A 16,721-nucleotide genomic window follows, 5' to 3' on the forward strand; every position below is an offset into this window, starting at 1 on the left:
TTAATATAAGACCGGGTCTTATATAATATGATATAATATAATAAATATAATACTGGGTACCGGGTCTTATATAAGATCGGGTCTTACATTAATTTTTGCTCCAAAAGACACATTAGAGCTGATGGTCCGGCTAGGTCTTATTTTCAGGGAAACACAGTAGCAACATCGTTGCAAGGTTTGCGAACTTGATTGTCAGACCTCTACATGCAACGTTCCTTACACTCAGCAAATAACCTGGTAGTGTTTGGATAATTAGGAAAACAGCTAGTAAAATGTTGTGCCCTAAAAAGGAAGAACACTAAGTTACAGGGTTCAGGAGGCACGCCCATTTGGGGCACTCAGCAAAGACAAATCAGAGGTGGCACGTGAACTGAGTTTGGAAGAACAAAGAGAATTCTGACAAAAGTAATTTTAGGTAAGAGAACAGAAAAAATCTTAGGAGCAAAATACGGCTTTGCCGGGCGCCCTGGCAAACACTGGCTTCACGTCTCCTCCGACAACCCCTGCCTCTTGAACATCACTGCATGGAGTGTCCATCCAACTGCATCTCAGATTCAGGATGTGCGAAAGCAAACATATATATTCCCTTTTTAAAGTCATTTCTCCTTATAGCTGTGTTATTTCCATTAATGATGATATAATTCTCCCAGGTTTCTCAGGCTCAAAAACCTTTAAACTATTTCATATATTACTACTTTTTTAAAATTACTTATGCATTTTGTTAACAATTGCTTCTCCTTCACTTTCACACCCCCGTGTCATTTTTTCCTCTGAAATATGCTTCATGTACATTCCTCCATGCATACCAGTTCAGTCCCCAAGGAAACGACATTCAGAGAAAGCAATGGAAGATAGCTAAACCCTTAATTACTTGCTAAGCTTTGATGCCAAAACTCAGCCTCAAATCCTAGTAAGCTAGCCTGGACCAGGCTCTGGACTGGATGGGACCAAGTGGGGAATTCCAGCTGTGAGGATTTTAGGCCACCCAGAGCCTAAACCCTTGTAGGTCAAATGACCTCTTCCTCTGCCACACAAAGGCCGCACAGGAATTAATCTGATGGATTGTCACTGAGAATGTCAGCCTGCAAAAATAAATAAATCAATAAATAAAAAAGAAAAGTAAAAAGAAAAAAGAAAAATGAAGTCTGCTTGCCCCAATGCTTAGGGCAGAGTTGGTCAAGGTCCCACATCCCAATATTTCTAGAATGGGAAGAAATGGGGAGTCTTTTGAACAGAGGGGCGATAACTGATAGATTAACAATACTTTGGGATTTGTTTTGAAAAAGAGGAGAGACCCCGTTATCTTCTCCTGGGAATAACTGCCCTTCCCCCACTAAAGTATGTGGGGCACTACAGGCCCAGTGCCTTGCACATAATGGTCTCTAACATGAAGGGAGAGAGCACAACAGGTCTAACACGTCCTGGCAATACTTTAACCCCTGGGAAGTTACCTGCCATCTGATCTGCTGACTGGACCACAACAATTCTGACAATCAAGTGCTAATTTTGACAATCACTCTGAAAAGAACATTCCTCTTAAACAGCTACTTAGCATGCCACAGGGTCAAGGCAATCTCCAAACAGTCCCGTTGCTGCCACTGTGCTAAACACAATATTGACTTTAAGCGTCTGAGCTGTAAAACCCAATATTCACTGGAGTAACCTGAAGAGCAGCGCAGCTCAGCAATCAGCTCTCAGAGCAAAGTCCAATACAACCTGGGTTTGAAGGGAGGAAGACTGGAAGAAGGGAGACACAGTGATGAACAAACTGGGTTTGCACTTAATGGAACTAGACTGCTTTTCCCCAGCTTTATTTGGAGCAAGCAGGAGTTGCGTATTTCCCTTGGCACATTATCTAAACAAGCAGCCCCATGAATTAGGGGCAGTACTTAGCACTTCAGCAAGATAAGATTACTGGACAGCTGGAACTTTCCCCTTTTTCTGGCTTCTGAAACAAATGCCTTTCTCGTCCCACCCCCACCGGCCTTTTCTGTTTGTAAAAATCTATTGTGAGTAACTGAATTACTCAGTCTTTAAACACAAACTCCTCTCGTTGGAATAAGTATGGAATATTAGGAGACAGCCACAACTGGCTCTTCACACGTTTGGGAAATTACTCAATACGAGAAGAACTGTTGGGAATTTACTTACAAAACAGGAGCTCCTGAGATAGAATAAGAGCTTCTGGGGGTACGGGGAAATGAACTGGCAGAGCACGAGGATTTTCAGGACAGTGAAAATACTCGGTATGATAGTGTAATGATGGATATACACTGTTTCCCCGAAAATAAGACCTAGCCGGACAATCAGCTCTAATGTGTCTTTTGGAGCAAAAATTAATATAAGACGGTCTAATATAAGATCCGGTTTTATATTATATCATATAAGACCTGGTCTTACAGTAAAATAAGACCGAGTCTTATGTTAATTTTTGCTCCAAAAGACACATTAGAGCTGATTGTCCACCTGGGTCTTATTTTCGGGGGAAAATGGTAGGTCATCACACATTTGTCCAAACCCACAGAATGTATAACACCAACAGTGACCCCTCAGGTAAACTATGGACTTTGGGTGAGTATTGTGTTAATGTAGGTTCGTCCTTGGTAACAAATGTACCACCTTGGTGAGTGATGCTGATAATGAAGGGGGGAGGCTGTGTGTCAGGGGGAGGGGGGCAGAGGATGTACGGAAATCGGTACCTTCCTCTCAGTTTTCTTGTAAACCTAAAACTTCTCTAAACAAATGAAGTCTTTATTTTTAAAGAGAGGAAGAGAGAGACAAAGAGAAAGACAGAGATAGAGATGAAGATATATAGATAGATCTGATAGGTTTACCAAGTATGGATTTTGCCACAGGCTGGGAGCGAAACCATAAAGGCAGGAGCATGATGTCTCTGGCTTGTTATCACTTTTGTTTGTTTCCCTTTGGAGATAAGAGAGGTCTAAGATTGGGGGAGAGAGGGAAGACTACAAACAGAAATAGGTTCTGCTTGCTGATATTATAGATGGTAACACGGCACTAACTTGGAGCCCAGCCCCCAAATTTAAGTTAAGGTGCAGGTGCTGAGCAAGCTGCTTCAGCAATCCACCACTCCAAACTGCAGTGGCTCCCCAGTGCCGTGCCTTCAGAGAGGGGTCCCCCCACCTTGTGATGGAGACAAGCTGCCTGCCACGGCCCTGCAATCCTGAGATGGGATTCACTTAGGGAAGTAGCTGCAGGAAGAGACAGATAATACTGAAGGCTCTGAGAGTTATAAGAGCCGCTATTATCAAATGCATAATAGGCACCAAGCACCGTGTAGTAGGTACGACTGACATACATTATCTCTAGTCTTCAGAACAACCTTACAAGAAAAACAATTTGACATCCATTTTACAGGTGAAAAATCTCAGAATGGATAATGTGCCCTATGTCGCCAAGTGCAAGAGCCAGGTTTGAAGTCAAGAATACAAATCCATAAGAAAGTCCCCGCTCTTCCTATTAACCCTCAAAGCATAGATTGAAGACTCCTCTCCTTTGCCCCCCCCCCCCCCATCTACTCTTTGGAGTCACCTAGATTTAAAACTTAAAATAATGCTTGCAAGGCTCGGCCAACCTGGTCGCAGTGGCTCTTGCCTCACAGGAGCTCTCTTATTTCAGAGCTGGTCCATTCATTAACCCAGGAACAATTCTAAGGCAAAAAGTCTTCCTGCTCCCTCCCTCTCTGAATCCTATTCATCAGGTCTGTCTCCTCCATAAAGCCTGCCCTAACCAGCCAGACTAAATAGCCCTCACTCCTTCCTTTCATCTCCACCTGACTTTAGAGACATGGTCCTGAACGGCTGTTTTGTATTACCAATTACTTTTTAAAACTTAACATCTATTATTTGCACAATTAAACAGGAAGTTTCCTAGAAATAATATTTAGCCTTTATACTTCCTTATAAACTGCACAGAATTTTAACCTCTTAGGTACGTCAGGTATTAATCTGCAGAGGACTACAGATGATGTATCAGGAAAGAATTCACTGACCCGGGTTTGCGTTCCCAGCATCACTAACCACTCGGTTGTCTCCAGCAGGCCTCAATTTTTCATCTATAAATTACTATAACCTTACAAATTAGCTAACGTCTACCCTCAAAGGATAACAATGGGACATGAGTGAGATGAGTAAGTAGAAGGAACTCAGCACAGTGCCCAGCACGATAGTTTCATTTTCTACAAATATTTTTGGGGTCTCTTTTAAAATTCTTGAAAGGTAGCTACAGACACCTTAAAAGATTTCAGAGAAACCATTTACATACATATACCATAATATATCCACTAATCAATATGAAAGTACATCTTTAAAACCATCAATGGCTATTTGCATTATAAAACCAATTTTTCTCCTAATTTTATTATTTGCCCACACAATTTTATAATAAAGGATTTTTTTAAAAGGATATTTACCCGCAATCATGCTATCACATCATATCAGCTGTTGTATTTTTGTTTTCCTTTGTAGTCCTTGGTCATACGTGTACATATTTTGCTATATAGCCATTTTGTACGCACCAATTTTGTTTTTTTTCATTTAACATATCAAACCTTTGATTGTAGTGACATTTTAAGTATTGATATGTTCATTATAATTGGTTGATAATTACATATAATTAATATATTCATTATAGTAAATTATACTTAATCATATGTCAATGCATTAAATATAAAATTTGGTTATATTAGTACAATCCTCATAATCATTTCACCATCATATAACATCCCATGAAGCAAACATCACATTTTAGCCACTTTCCTATTGTTAGACAACTGTTAGGATTCTTTTTAGATTTTTATCATTATAATGATAATATCTAAAGGACATCTCCATGCATGAAATTTTATTTGTTTTTTAAACAACTTTATGCAGAGAACTTTTTTTGTTTAAATCACTGGGGTCAAAAAAGTACAAGCACGTTTATGTCTGGAAAGCGCTGCCATACTGAATTGCTCAAGAGCTTCAAACACGCGGCACAGACGGTGGACTGCACAAGTGACTGAAAACTCCCAACAGTGCGCTGGGGACCGAGTTTCACTTGTTTCGTTAGGGTGCTTTAAATCATCGCCACTCAACAGCCACTATGCTGTTGGCAGGAATATAAATAGGTGCAGCATCTCTGAGGAGCAATGTGGCAGAAACTCCATCGTGGGTCCTTATCCTAGAAATGTACTTGAGCTTATGCATAGGGGTCTTCTGAGCTGGAATTTCACTCTAGAACAAAAAAATCCTGAAAACAATCTAAATAGCCATCAATGGGGGATTGGTTAAAATTAGTATGATTGGTTGTACATGAAAATTATCTGGGGAGGGTTTCAGAAAGACAGACATGTAGGCCCCAAGCCAGACCAATTAAATCAGGATCTGAGAGCACGGTCTGGGCATTTAAATCTCTCCAGGTAACTGTAATGTCCAGGCAGACTTGAGAACCTCTGGGTCAAATACAGTATTATACATGCATTTAGTCAATGGAATACTAGGCAACTATTAGCGAAATGCTGAACAGTGTGCACAGCAACTATCATTTTCTGTGACATGAAAGAGATTTTTTTTTTCTTGTATTTGTATGGAGTATTTCTGGAAGAATATAAAAGAAACTGGCATAAAGGTCGACTTTGGGAAGAGTAAGAGTATGAAGCAAGAGGCTTAAAGTTCAATGTACGTAATTTTAGATGGTTTGATTTTTAATCAGGTGCATTTAAAAATGAATAATCTTGAGCAAAATAAAATCATAATTTAATTTGTAAACAATTTTTCAGGAACACATGGCACTGAGCAATGTACACTATCCCAGAACAGGCACCAGGCACCAGTGTTCATAGAGGTCCAGGGAGCCCTGCACACTTGGAAAGAACCAAGTGGCTGCCAAGGGTCCACCTCCCCCCTTTGGGCAGAGACAGTAGTTCCTACTATCGCCTTCTGCCCTAGCAACTAACTTACTCAATGTACCATTCTAAAGTAAACAGTCATTGCCTGATATGCTCAGGAAGAATGTTTACTAATGGTTTGCTTCCTCACACAGTGTAGGCCATCATTAATGGTGTGTTAGTCTGGGCTATACTCTTCTTAAACGGCAGGTCAGATGTATAAACGCATTTTTAAGTCAGTTTTTTCAAATGGAAAAATTGTACATTGAAAGCAGAGATGAGTCCATCTGTTTTCTAAAGCACTTACTTCATGTAACATGCAAACAAAGTCTCTACAGGGTTCAGATACTTTTATAATTAAGCGTGCTATATCTTAAATTTGAAAGAACCAATTGGCTAATTTCATTCTATAATGTATTTCAGTTTTTCCAAGCCACACAAAAATTCAAATAGATCTAAAAAGTATAGAACAGAGTTTCACATTCATCAATATACAGTTAATAATTTCAGAGGTTTGCAGATATTTAAGTGAAATACTTTTTCAGTAGGTCACGTTTAATAGCTGTGGGATTTTAAAACTGGATCTCAGTGGATATATTAGTTAAGTGTCATTGTTAGTTTCAGGTTTTGTGTGTTTTTTGTTTGTTTGTTTGCTTGTTTTGAAGGGGGACAGGTCCCTTTGGAGTATTTATCCTCTGAATCTGATACCAGAAAAACAACTCATTAGTATTAATAGAAAGAAGGAAGTTGAGTTGTCTATAACAGATTCCCTTTAAAAAAATATCACAATGGATGCCAGAAACATCAGGAAAGGCAGTTCCCTACTATAAAGCATTAATATTTCAAGAGATCAGATTCTGGAATACCAGAGAATCTTTAAGAATCATCAGTTTGTAAAACTCTTACATTCATTCATTCAACAGGTATTTATTATAGGCAACTTCGTGCCAAGTACTGCATTAAGCACTACAGATACATAAGCAGGGCTAGGATTTAGAACTCGCATATCTGTGCTCTAACCATGACACGTACATTTCCTTGCTTCATTCAATTACTTTCAAATGAATGCTTTAAAGTGGCAAAATGTAAAAATATTTCCAGTTTCTCAATCATATTTTATTAAAGACCTTGAGTAAACGAGGATGGTTAATTAAGAGCTGAATTTTTTTCCCATCACCCCAAACTTTTCAAGTGTAAGATAGAAAAAAGAAAATGTCCAATTTTCTGGATACACCAGGGAAAGAGAGTTGGCAATATGAAGTATTTATAGGTGTGTTAAAGGCTGAACTGATTAGGCTGTTGATTTTGTTGCTGCTTCCTAACACATCCTAAATCAACACCTGTTTCATCTCGAGGAATGTGCAGGATAACATCTAACTGGTCCTCAACTTGTGAAAGAGTAGAGTTGCCATGACAACTGAATGAAAAGTTTAGTGAGTAGAATTTATCCAACAAAATGCAAAAATCCTCTCAATTCCGTTTAACTGATATATAGTATATTTGTATTTATAAGCAAATTCTAGGTTTCTGTTTGTAAAACTGTCAAAGCAAATATTAATGTGTTCTGTGAAAATATTTCATGAATGAAATATTAAAACACACACACATACCTTTTGGTCAGAATAGGCCACAAATAAATAAATTTAAACAAGTAACTGACCATTAAACCTTGGCAATGCTGCATTTAGCATCACAGGGGCTTCAGGATTCCTAAACCAAAGAAAAGCAGATACTTTTTTTTTTTTAAAGTTTCAGGTGTACAAAATAATCTAATAGTTAGACATTTATACCCCTCACAAAGTGATAATCCTCCTCCCCAAACAGACCTAAAGTTGGTTATATTTCTTAAGTTGTGTTAAATTGTCATGTAAATTCATGTACATGTTCAATTTCTGCTGATATCCACATACGCAATATAACCTCGGGTACATTCAAATAAGTAGACCATCAATTTTCCTAGAAAAATATTTCCATCAAAAATACACAGAATTAAGGTTGTCGACATATGCTGCATAAATTATTAATGTCCAACATGCAACTATCCTTTCTGGGAACTAGACTGAGGGCCTCACCAGATACATAGGTTCTCAGTCTGTCCCCCACAGCTTTTAGGGGATGAATTTCCCTGCCCCAATGACCACTCTGACTTAGACGTCCCTCATGAATTGGTGATCATTTTCAATTAGATATCAGGGGATAATCAAACACCAATGATCATTTATTGAAAGATGTAGTATATCAAATACAGAAATACTCTTATTTATGATTAAAAAGTTTTAGATGTGGTGATAAAATCATCTTCAGAAAGCAGTACATGTATCCCTTTATAATACTATGCTGAGCATTTATTCTAGAGCACAATCTACAAATTAAGCAAGATCCAGCGACATATAACTAGAAAAATATTCTTAATATGTAAAGCAATGGAAGGCATACAGTTAAAAGGAGAGGAATATGATAACCAGGGCTCCAGACTCCCGCTAATACTAAAATCTGATGTAACATACAGAGCACTCTGCTATGCAACACTTATCTGCAGCATTACAGCATTAATGGCTGCATTTATTGCACTTAATATACTGTATTATTTTCGCACTAACAGAAAATGCAATAAGAAAAAAAATATGTAGTATGATGTGTGAGAAGGCACATTGTCCTTTTCCAGAAGTCCATTATGAAGGCAGCTGGACAGATTCTGGCTGAACACAAGTGGGATGCCAGCCCATCTCCTTCCATCCCCATCCCACCCTCCCCTTCAAGCCCTGGTTACAAAAGTGCCTGTGTGGCCCTGAGAAGTGAGTCATGGATGTTCCATTTGCAGATGGGGTGGAGTTGAGGGAAATCACTATTTCATGCCCAGTTAGCTGGAAAAGTCCATCCTGGTTTTCCTCTTTGACATAATAATCATTTTTCACAAACCTGAGATAAAGAACGCTTGGAAAGTAGGATTTCACCTAGTATTTCAGGACTGTTATACACAAAGGAAAAGACTGACTTGTACAGCCAAGGACATGATCTCATAGTGCAAGCCTAACAATTCACACTAGGCAAGGGATTTGTACAGTCAGGATAAAACATTTGTTCCTTTTCACCCACACCAAGAAAAGCAGTGGCTGGAGAAATAAGCACAGGACCAGTTCCCAAATCAGATTCACCCACCAGGAGTTCACACTGACAGCTGAAGACTTTCCTGAGTTGCAAAGACAATCTTTTACAACTTCCTTTGCCAAGGAAACACAACAGCAAAGTGGATTCCTTAAACTGACCTCACAAGCAAACCATGAGACACACAACCTAAAGCCACAACAAAAGCCAATGCTCTCTTTAGATCTACAATCTGTGCAGTACAAGACCACATGCCTGGACCATCTCTCAAGACCCCCTATGAAGTCAAATGACAATGTGTAAAATGACCAATTCAGACTTCAAAACGTAAAACTGTAACACATATCCTAGCTTTAAACACATCGAATCCAAACCCCTTAACTTATCCAAGTTTTCCCAAAATCTAAAAGGTGGTGTCGCTTTTCTCTAAACACATTTGAAATAAATCTTAATTAGATCTTTCTCCATCACCAGCTCAAGACCTGGTGAGGGTGAAGACCACAGGGCTCTGAGGCTCAGGAGAAGCAGCGACCTGCCCGACTAATAAACATTTTGCTCATGTATATTGCCTACAATTATCAACATGACCAATTACATTGGCCTCCTGAGGTTTATAATGAACTTGGTTTTAAGTACATTAAAATTCACAGCATATTACTTTTAATAACAGGAAATACCAGTTATTTTACCAAAGAGGGAAAATTCTATAGTTTTTATATCAGCTTTCTCCACAAATATTATGCTTACTCCCTCCCTCACAGTATAAAATACCCCAAAGACTATTTAACATTTGAAATAATTTAAATTAAAAAAGTAACACCAATTCATTAGAGCAAAATCCAAAATACCAACAAAAAATAAAACACAAAAGAGTGAAAAAAAGTTTCACCTGCCCTTTGACAACCACTGTTAATATGCTGGTGCAGTGTTCCTAACCCTCCACACATGCATACTCAATTACACACTTCAAGTTTTAAAATATTGCTCACATCAGTTTATATCTCGTTTTTACTTTTTCTATTGAGACTGCATTTCTGTGTGTGTGCATATATACACATATACATGTGTGTGTATGTATATGTGCATGGGTATATGTGTATACGAGGTGTGATCACAAAATACGGTGAATGTTTAAGTTAATTAAAAAAAAGTATTAAAGACACATTGCCATTAATCCCCCTCAAAATGCTTCCCCCTCGCTTTGAACACACTTACTTATGCCATCGTCCTTGCCACTTTCTGAAGCAGTTCTAGAAGGCCTCTTTCGTGAGCATCTTTAGTTGGGCTGTCCCGGCTGCCTCAATGTCCTGAATTGATTCAAAACGTTTACCTTTCATGGTCATTTTGACTTTGGGGAAGAGCCAGAAGTCACACAGTGCCACATCATGGTCACTACAGCATCACCATAAACTAATTTTAACATTTTGTGTGTTTCTTTAGCACTTTTTTTGCAGTTTGAAACAAAATTTCATGGGTTGTACGTGATCCATGATTTACGGCACACTTTAAAACACACCTTCTCTCAACCGTAGCTCACACCCGACTGTCTGCACCGACCAAGCTGAAACCTGTCACACACTGTTACTAATGTTCAACGTGCCACTTCCTGTATTGAAGATCCTTCCCTTTCTGCTGGATGGCACTCAGCAGCAGCATTCACTGTATTTTTTTATCACACCTCATATATATGTATATTTATATATATGTACATATACATTTATATATAAAATATACATTTACATATGTATATATAAAACTATATATAAAATAATGATTTGACTGCGGCAGAGTATCATCTTTTTTTTAAAATTTTAACAAATTTCCCCTTTGGCTAAATAAAACTGTATTCTTGATAAGAAAAACTTGCAAATAATTCTAAATACAAATACACCAGACTCCTAAGAATATTTCTGAACTCCCGGTGACCTCCATCCACGTCTGAGTTACTGCCTGCTAAATGTCTTTAACACTCCTCTGAAAACTTGGGGTCTCTGTTTCATCGACAACATCAAGGTAAAAAAATAAGTAAATAAAAGCATGTCACTTCAGTTCTGTCTCAAGTCTCCCACCTACAGAAAGAAAACAGTCTCTGAAAAATGGTTCAATTCTAGTAAAGCCTCAATATGAATATTGAATTCCATGATTTAAAAGGCTCTTGGTAATACTTAAATCATTTTGTATTGCATTTTATTCTTTTCCAAGATTTCCAAACTCATCATATTACCTCCTCACCACAACCCTATTACATAGGTGCTATTACTTTACAAATGACTAAACAGAGGACGAGAGAAATGAAGAGACTTGTTTGCTCTCACATGATGCGTGAGGCCACACTACATCAATGGTCTCCTCAATTTGTCTCCCAGGTGCTTTTAACAGAACACACTGCATTAGATGGAACAATCCCTTTTGTACCTCTGCCAAAAATATCTAATAAACCCCCATGGTATACGGCTCATTTCAGGACAAGGAGATATGATGTAATGAGTGTGCCAGTAAAACCAAAACAACAGGCAAGGAAACTTCCAGGAAGACTTTTAGAAAGTAGTAAAAAGAAATCAAAACTGCTATTTATGTCTCATGCATCTTATGTTATAGGCATTAAAAATATGAGCCTAGTGCAACTAAACTGTATTTTTTCCAGAATATTCTCTACCCTACCTCAGAAAAATCTCATTAGAAATGCTTGTATCCTGGCAGCTGGAAGCGCTTGTGTAATTTCCCTCTGTGTGAGGGAAGAGTAAGTCCTGGTCCTGGCCTCAGTCACAGCAAGGATGAGAACTGTGAGTTCTTAATGCTGTACCTAATGTAAAGATTTACTTTTTCAGTGTTTGAATTATCTTCTTGTTATAGTTTCCAATGTGCTATTTGCTGTTTATTCATCTTGGTGTAAAATCTGTTTTCCTTTAGATTGTAAACTCCAGTAGGTGGGAACAAGGGTGTCCTACCTTGAATTGCACAACTGGAGGACAAAGCCACAAGAACACGGGCATCAGATGCTATTTGATAATGGCGATAAATGGATTAGATTATATTTATACTAACCTGGTAACAGATTACTTAAAGTTGTTCTAACAGAGCAATGCAGATTAGCACTAACTAGGCCATTCAGGACTGCAGGGGAGGAGGAGAGGGGTCTACTCTTTCCATCATTTACACAGCCAGCTGCCAAGCAGCTGAAATGCTTTCCTTTACTCCTCGTATCCCAGGTGATATATATGCTTACTCACTTCATCTAACTGGTCCAAAATAAAACATTTGATAACTCATGATCTTTTTGACCTCCCTGTTGCATGTACATTTTAGGTGGAAACAAGTATACTAATTTACCAGAGACATTGAAAAAAAAACAAACAACAACAACAAAAAAAACAGCTTAAAATAAAACTTCAAACTTGAACCAAACATGCATTTCACTGGGCATATCTTGGCTTTTAAAAATTTCTAAATGAACATGCTGACTTTAAATCCAAGGTAACCAAGAACCCAACTCTACTTCTAACTTGAGCTACTAAACAAATTATTTTTGTTCTAATTTATCTTCGTGGAACAAAGAGTTATTCAAATATATATTTATGTATCACTTAATTAAAAGTGAAAGCATTCTGAAGACCAGCAAATAAGAGAATTCTCTCAAATTTCAAGACCACGATGCAATTTTATAATTTTACATACAGCTTACAATTCACAAATGCCATAATTATATAGTGTTCCTAACTACTTCTTCCAAACATGTAAATTCAATCTCTTTTGATTCCTTTTCTGTTTTCCTAGCAACCTCTCTCCTGAAAGCTATGAAAAGGGCTCTTTGTCAAGATCCTAAAAGAAATACACTTAAGAAGGACTCTTGACTGTGATGATTCTCTTTTTAGATGGAATGCCAGAAAACATGAAGATCTGAAAGTGATCTGTGATATAAGCTAGTTATACTGGACAACACATTTCGCCAATTAGCTATAGTATGTGAAACCTGGAGGAATGAGAGAACAGTAAGAAACCCAGGACAGTGACTAGGCCGTGCCCAAGAGCGAATGGAGGAACATCTCCGGCAAAACTTGATGAAGGGCAGAACTCCAGAGATGTGGAGAAAAGTTTAAAATAACTAGTCTAAGTTCATCACAGAAAGAACATATAAAAGGCTTTTATAAACTCTAAAAGACATATATGTATATATAATATATATAATACACACACACACACACAAAGTACCACATTTATATGCACCTAAATAAAGTTGGATCTTATGTTTACTTAGATTTCCCCCCAAAATATATGGCAATATATGCTACAAAACTGCCTAAAAAGTCCACCTGAACCTCTGAATCTTTAGGGCACCCTTCATTCTCACGATCTACAAGTTACATCCTGTATTTAAATGGCACTGAAGGATACAAATTCAAATTCATATTAGGAATACTAGATTTTTAATCTAAGGATTTTACCTTAACTTCTCAAAATCTACTCAACGACAGAGTGGGCTCCCAAGGGCAGCTAATGATCTGTATGAGGCACCCACTTCTCCAAAAAGCATGTGCTAGTTCCTATTTGGTTGAATCTGGATAAGACAAAAACGAGGTCATTATTTTGTAAGGCAAGAAGGGGACATTTTCCAGGAGGCTTCCCCCAAGAGGGCTACGCAGCATCTAAGAGTTAAGTGAGATGAAGACGGCAGGAGGAAAGACTGCTTGGGTGTCCTTGTTGATCTGGTGTGCCCTGGCTGATTTGTCCCCATCTTCCTGGGTCTTTACTGACGGAGCTACTTTACTTCTCTTTCCATGGGGACCCCTAGCAGGGACAAAGCTGATAGGCTGTCATCGCGTTGAGATGTTCAACTGAGGTCTCCAATTCTCCCAAAAACATTTACCTCAAAAACTTGTGGAAAATCCTAATCAGGTCAAATAAAAAACAACAACAACAAAAAACACCCCCAAAAAAGCAGTCCTTGGCACAATTTTATGCTCTTCATCAGACACCAATGGAAAGTCAGAACACTATACTGAAAATGCTCCCACCACGCGGGAATCAATTTCCCTAATATGGGCAGGCCCTAAATATAGCCACGGGTTTTTTTTGTTCAAAATACACTGAATTAAATTTGTGGATAGAGGAAATAGCGGTGGGCAACTGGGCAGAGAGCACAGGAAACAATGACAGTGTAACTCAACTATCTCCAGTAGCATTAAAATGGCTTTAAATGCCCTTGACAAATGGCTGCCAAAGCAGACACCTGTAACACACATGCCCTTTTCTCTGCAGGCTTTGTTCCCTTGATCAAGTCTGGGTTACTGGGAGGGAAGAGAAGAAATTACACACCCTGGGTCTGAAGTAATTCTACCATTCTGAGAAGCAACACAGCCAGCCAGCATCACTTTTACTCAAAGCTGTAGGAGGAATAGAATTCTGTACTCAAATTCTAAAGATTCAGTTAGCCTAAAGGAAATAGGAGAATTTCACTAAGACAGTTTAAAGTCCTTATAATTCACCTTCCAACCATCACGTACACACCGACCGCCCCGCAAATATAGAATATTGGTTTTTAATGTTCACATAAATGCAGTGAGGAGCTGTGTGTGTGTTTTAAATGAATGGATTCGTGAAAGGCAAAATCTAGAACGTAAAACTTAGTCCAAAATTTATTCAAAGTTTCACTTGAAACTTTAAAAAGGTTTACTATACTGGGTCTATACCTGTTCCATACTAAACTGCTTTTGCAAGACACTTTGGCCAAAAAGCACCTAGCAGAGTTAGAGTTGGAAGTAGATGCTCAATAAAAAATTTGCTGGGGAAAAAAAAAAACTGTTAAAGGTAAATAAATGAACTTAACCTGTGTGCTGAAAGGCAGTATAAGTCATTTTAAGGCATCTTTTAAAAGTTAGTCCCTGATAGCAAAAGAGCAAAGAGACTTTAAAGACTGGATTCTGTGGTCAGACTGCTTGGGTCAAAATGCAGGCTCTGCCACGTACAGCTGTGGATCTTGGGCAAACTGTTTAACTCTCTCTGTGACTTTAAGTTTTCTCACCTGTAAAATGGGAAACATAACACCAACTTCCCAGGGCTGTTAGTGTGAAATAAACGAGAAATCGACATAAGTCATTTAAGGTCTTAAACGCTCCATAAATGCTAGTAGGTATGATTATTCAGAGGTGTGTGTTCGGAGTTCGGGTCTATTAAATACATGCATCAGCTTTGTTAAACTGAAATCTCTGCCATTTCGTAAAAATCATTTTAGTCCCCCTTTGCACACATCATGCGGCATCAACCTTTCAAACGCTGTGGAAATTACATACTTTCATTCATCCGTTTGCGAGCTCGTCATGTAGAGCAAGAAGGAAGGAAGATGCCTTTTTCGTGACTGTTGCTCCTTCACAACTTCAAAATACTGTCACGTACACAATAGGTTGGAGCTGCCCTCAAAATGACAGCTACAGCTTTGCAGCGCCCGCAGAGGCGCCCAGGCAGCTCTGCCGGGAAGGGGATCACCCCTAATTCCCAGCGAATCCCCCCTCTCCATAGCCAAGGAAGCGTACGCCCGAGAACCCCAAGGAACAACTCTTTGAAACGAGGAAGGAACCCAGAGCAGTCCGGAAAGACAGAGGGAGGGAGAGGGAAAAGGAAGGAGCTTCCCGGTCACGGAGGTTTCGGGGCCACACTCGGATCCCGCGCGTCCACGATGCCAAGCCCCAGGACCCGGTGCCGGCGATGGGCTGCGATGTCCCGGGCGGCCCACTCCCCTCCTTCCCTGCCCTTCCCCGGCGGGCACCGCAGCCAACTCGGGTCCCGCGCCAGACTCGTCCCCGGCGCCCCCTCACCTAAAGGCGGGTCCTTCCTTGGGAGCCCTGCCCTGGGCAAACGCCGACGCGGAGCTGCCGCCGCTGCCGCTGCCCTTTTTGTTGAAGAGCTTCTGGAGCAGGGTCGGGGCCATGATGCTGCCGCCGCCGCTGCAGCTCCGGCCGTGGCGCTCGGGGGGCCGGCGGCTCAGCGCGCAGCCGGGGGCGACGGCCGCGGCGGCGGGGCCATCGCGGCGGCGGCGGCGGCACGGCCGCTCAGCCTTGCGGGAGCGCGGGCTGCGGCTGAGTAACTGCTGGGCGCCGGGGCCGCCGGCGGCCGGTCATATGACGGAGCCGGCCCGCCGCCGCCACTGCCTCGCGCGCTGACAGTTATCTCCTGCGGGAGGAGCCCGCAGCCCCACGGCGGCGGCCGCGGCGGCGGCGGCGGAGGCGGCGGCGCGGGAGGAGCGCGGCTACCCCAGCGGCGGCCATTGGCCCGGCGGCTGCCCGCCCCGGGCTCACGTAACCCGGGCGGAGGCGCGGCCGGGATCGGGCGGCCCCGTGCTCCTGGCACGCGGGGGGCGGGGGAGGATGAAGCTCTTAAAGGGACCGGAGGGGCGGGGGCGGGCGTCGAGCGGCGGGGGTGGGCTGCTCCAGGGGCGCCGTTCCCGAGGTGGCTTCGTACTTTGGAAACGAGGAGATCGCAGCTGGGCCGATCTTTGTGCTTTTGAGACAAAGCCCCTGAACTTGAGTCCTCGCTTTGTGCAGGTGCAAGGGCTCCTTTATAGAAAGCGTGTGTTGGGGAAAAGGGTGTAGAACACGAGGTTGCTGTTTCACTGGACTATTTGAATCTCACAACACCCAAGGTGTTGGCATGTTTTTACCAGATTGCATTAGATTTCTCCGTTTTTTGTTTTTAACTTTTTATTCGAACCTTTTGCTCTGTTTGGCATCTTAGGCCA

General features: G+C 40.7%; 1 protein-coding gene across 3 annotated transcripts in view; it reads right to left on the bottom strand.

Annotated features, from left to right (window-relative positions):
- Positions 1-16,197, bottom strand: part of FNIP2 (folliculin interacting protein 2) — a 116,962-nt gene extending 100,765 nt beyond the window's left edge. Inside the window, exon 1 of one of the 3 annotated variants that reach the window (XR_012498164.1) lies at positions 15,802-16,197. Coding sequence is in view for 2 of the 3 variants with exons in the window: in XM_019733170.2 (XP_019588729.2) it covers positions 15,802-15,914 (113 nt within the window). In the remaining variant the exon portion in view is untranslated. The remainder of the gene's footprint in view (positions 1-15,801) is intronic. The other 2 variants (XM_019733170.2, XM_019733168.2) reach the window with 2 other exon arrangements.
- Positions 16,198-16,721: the final 524 nt, after the last annotated feature.

Source organism: Rhinolophus sinicus, linkage group LG07 (assembly GCF_036562045.2).
Source record: "Rhinolophus sinicus isolate RSC01 linkage group LG07, ASM3656204v1, whole genome shotgun sequence".
NCBI lineage: Eukaryota > Metazoa > Chordata > Mammalia > Chiroptera > Rhinolophidae > Rhinolophus > Rhinolophus sinicus.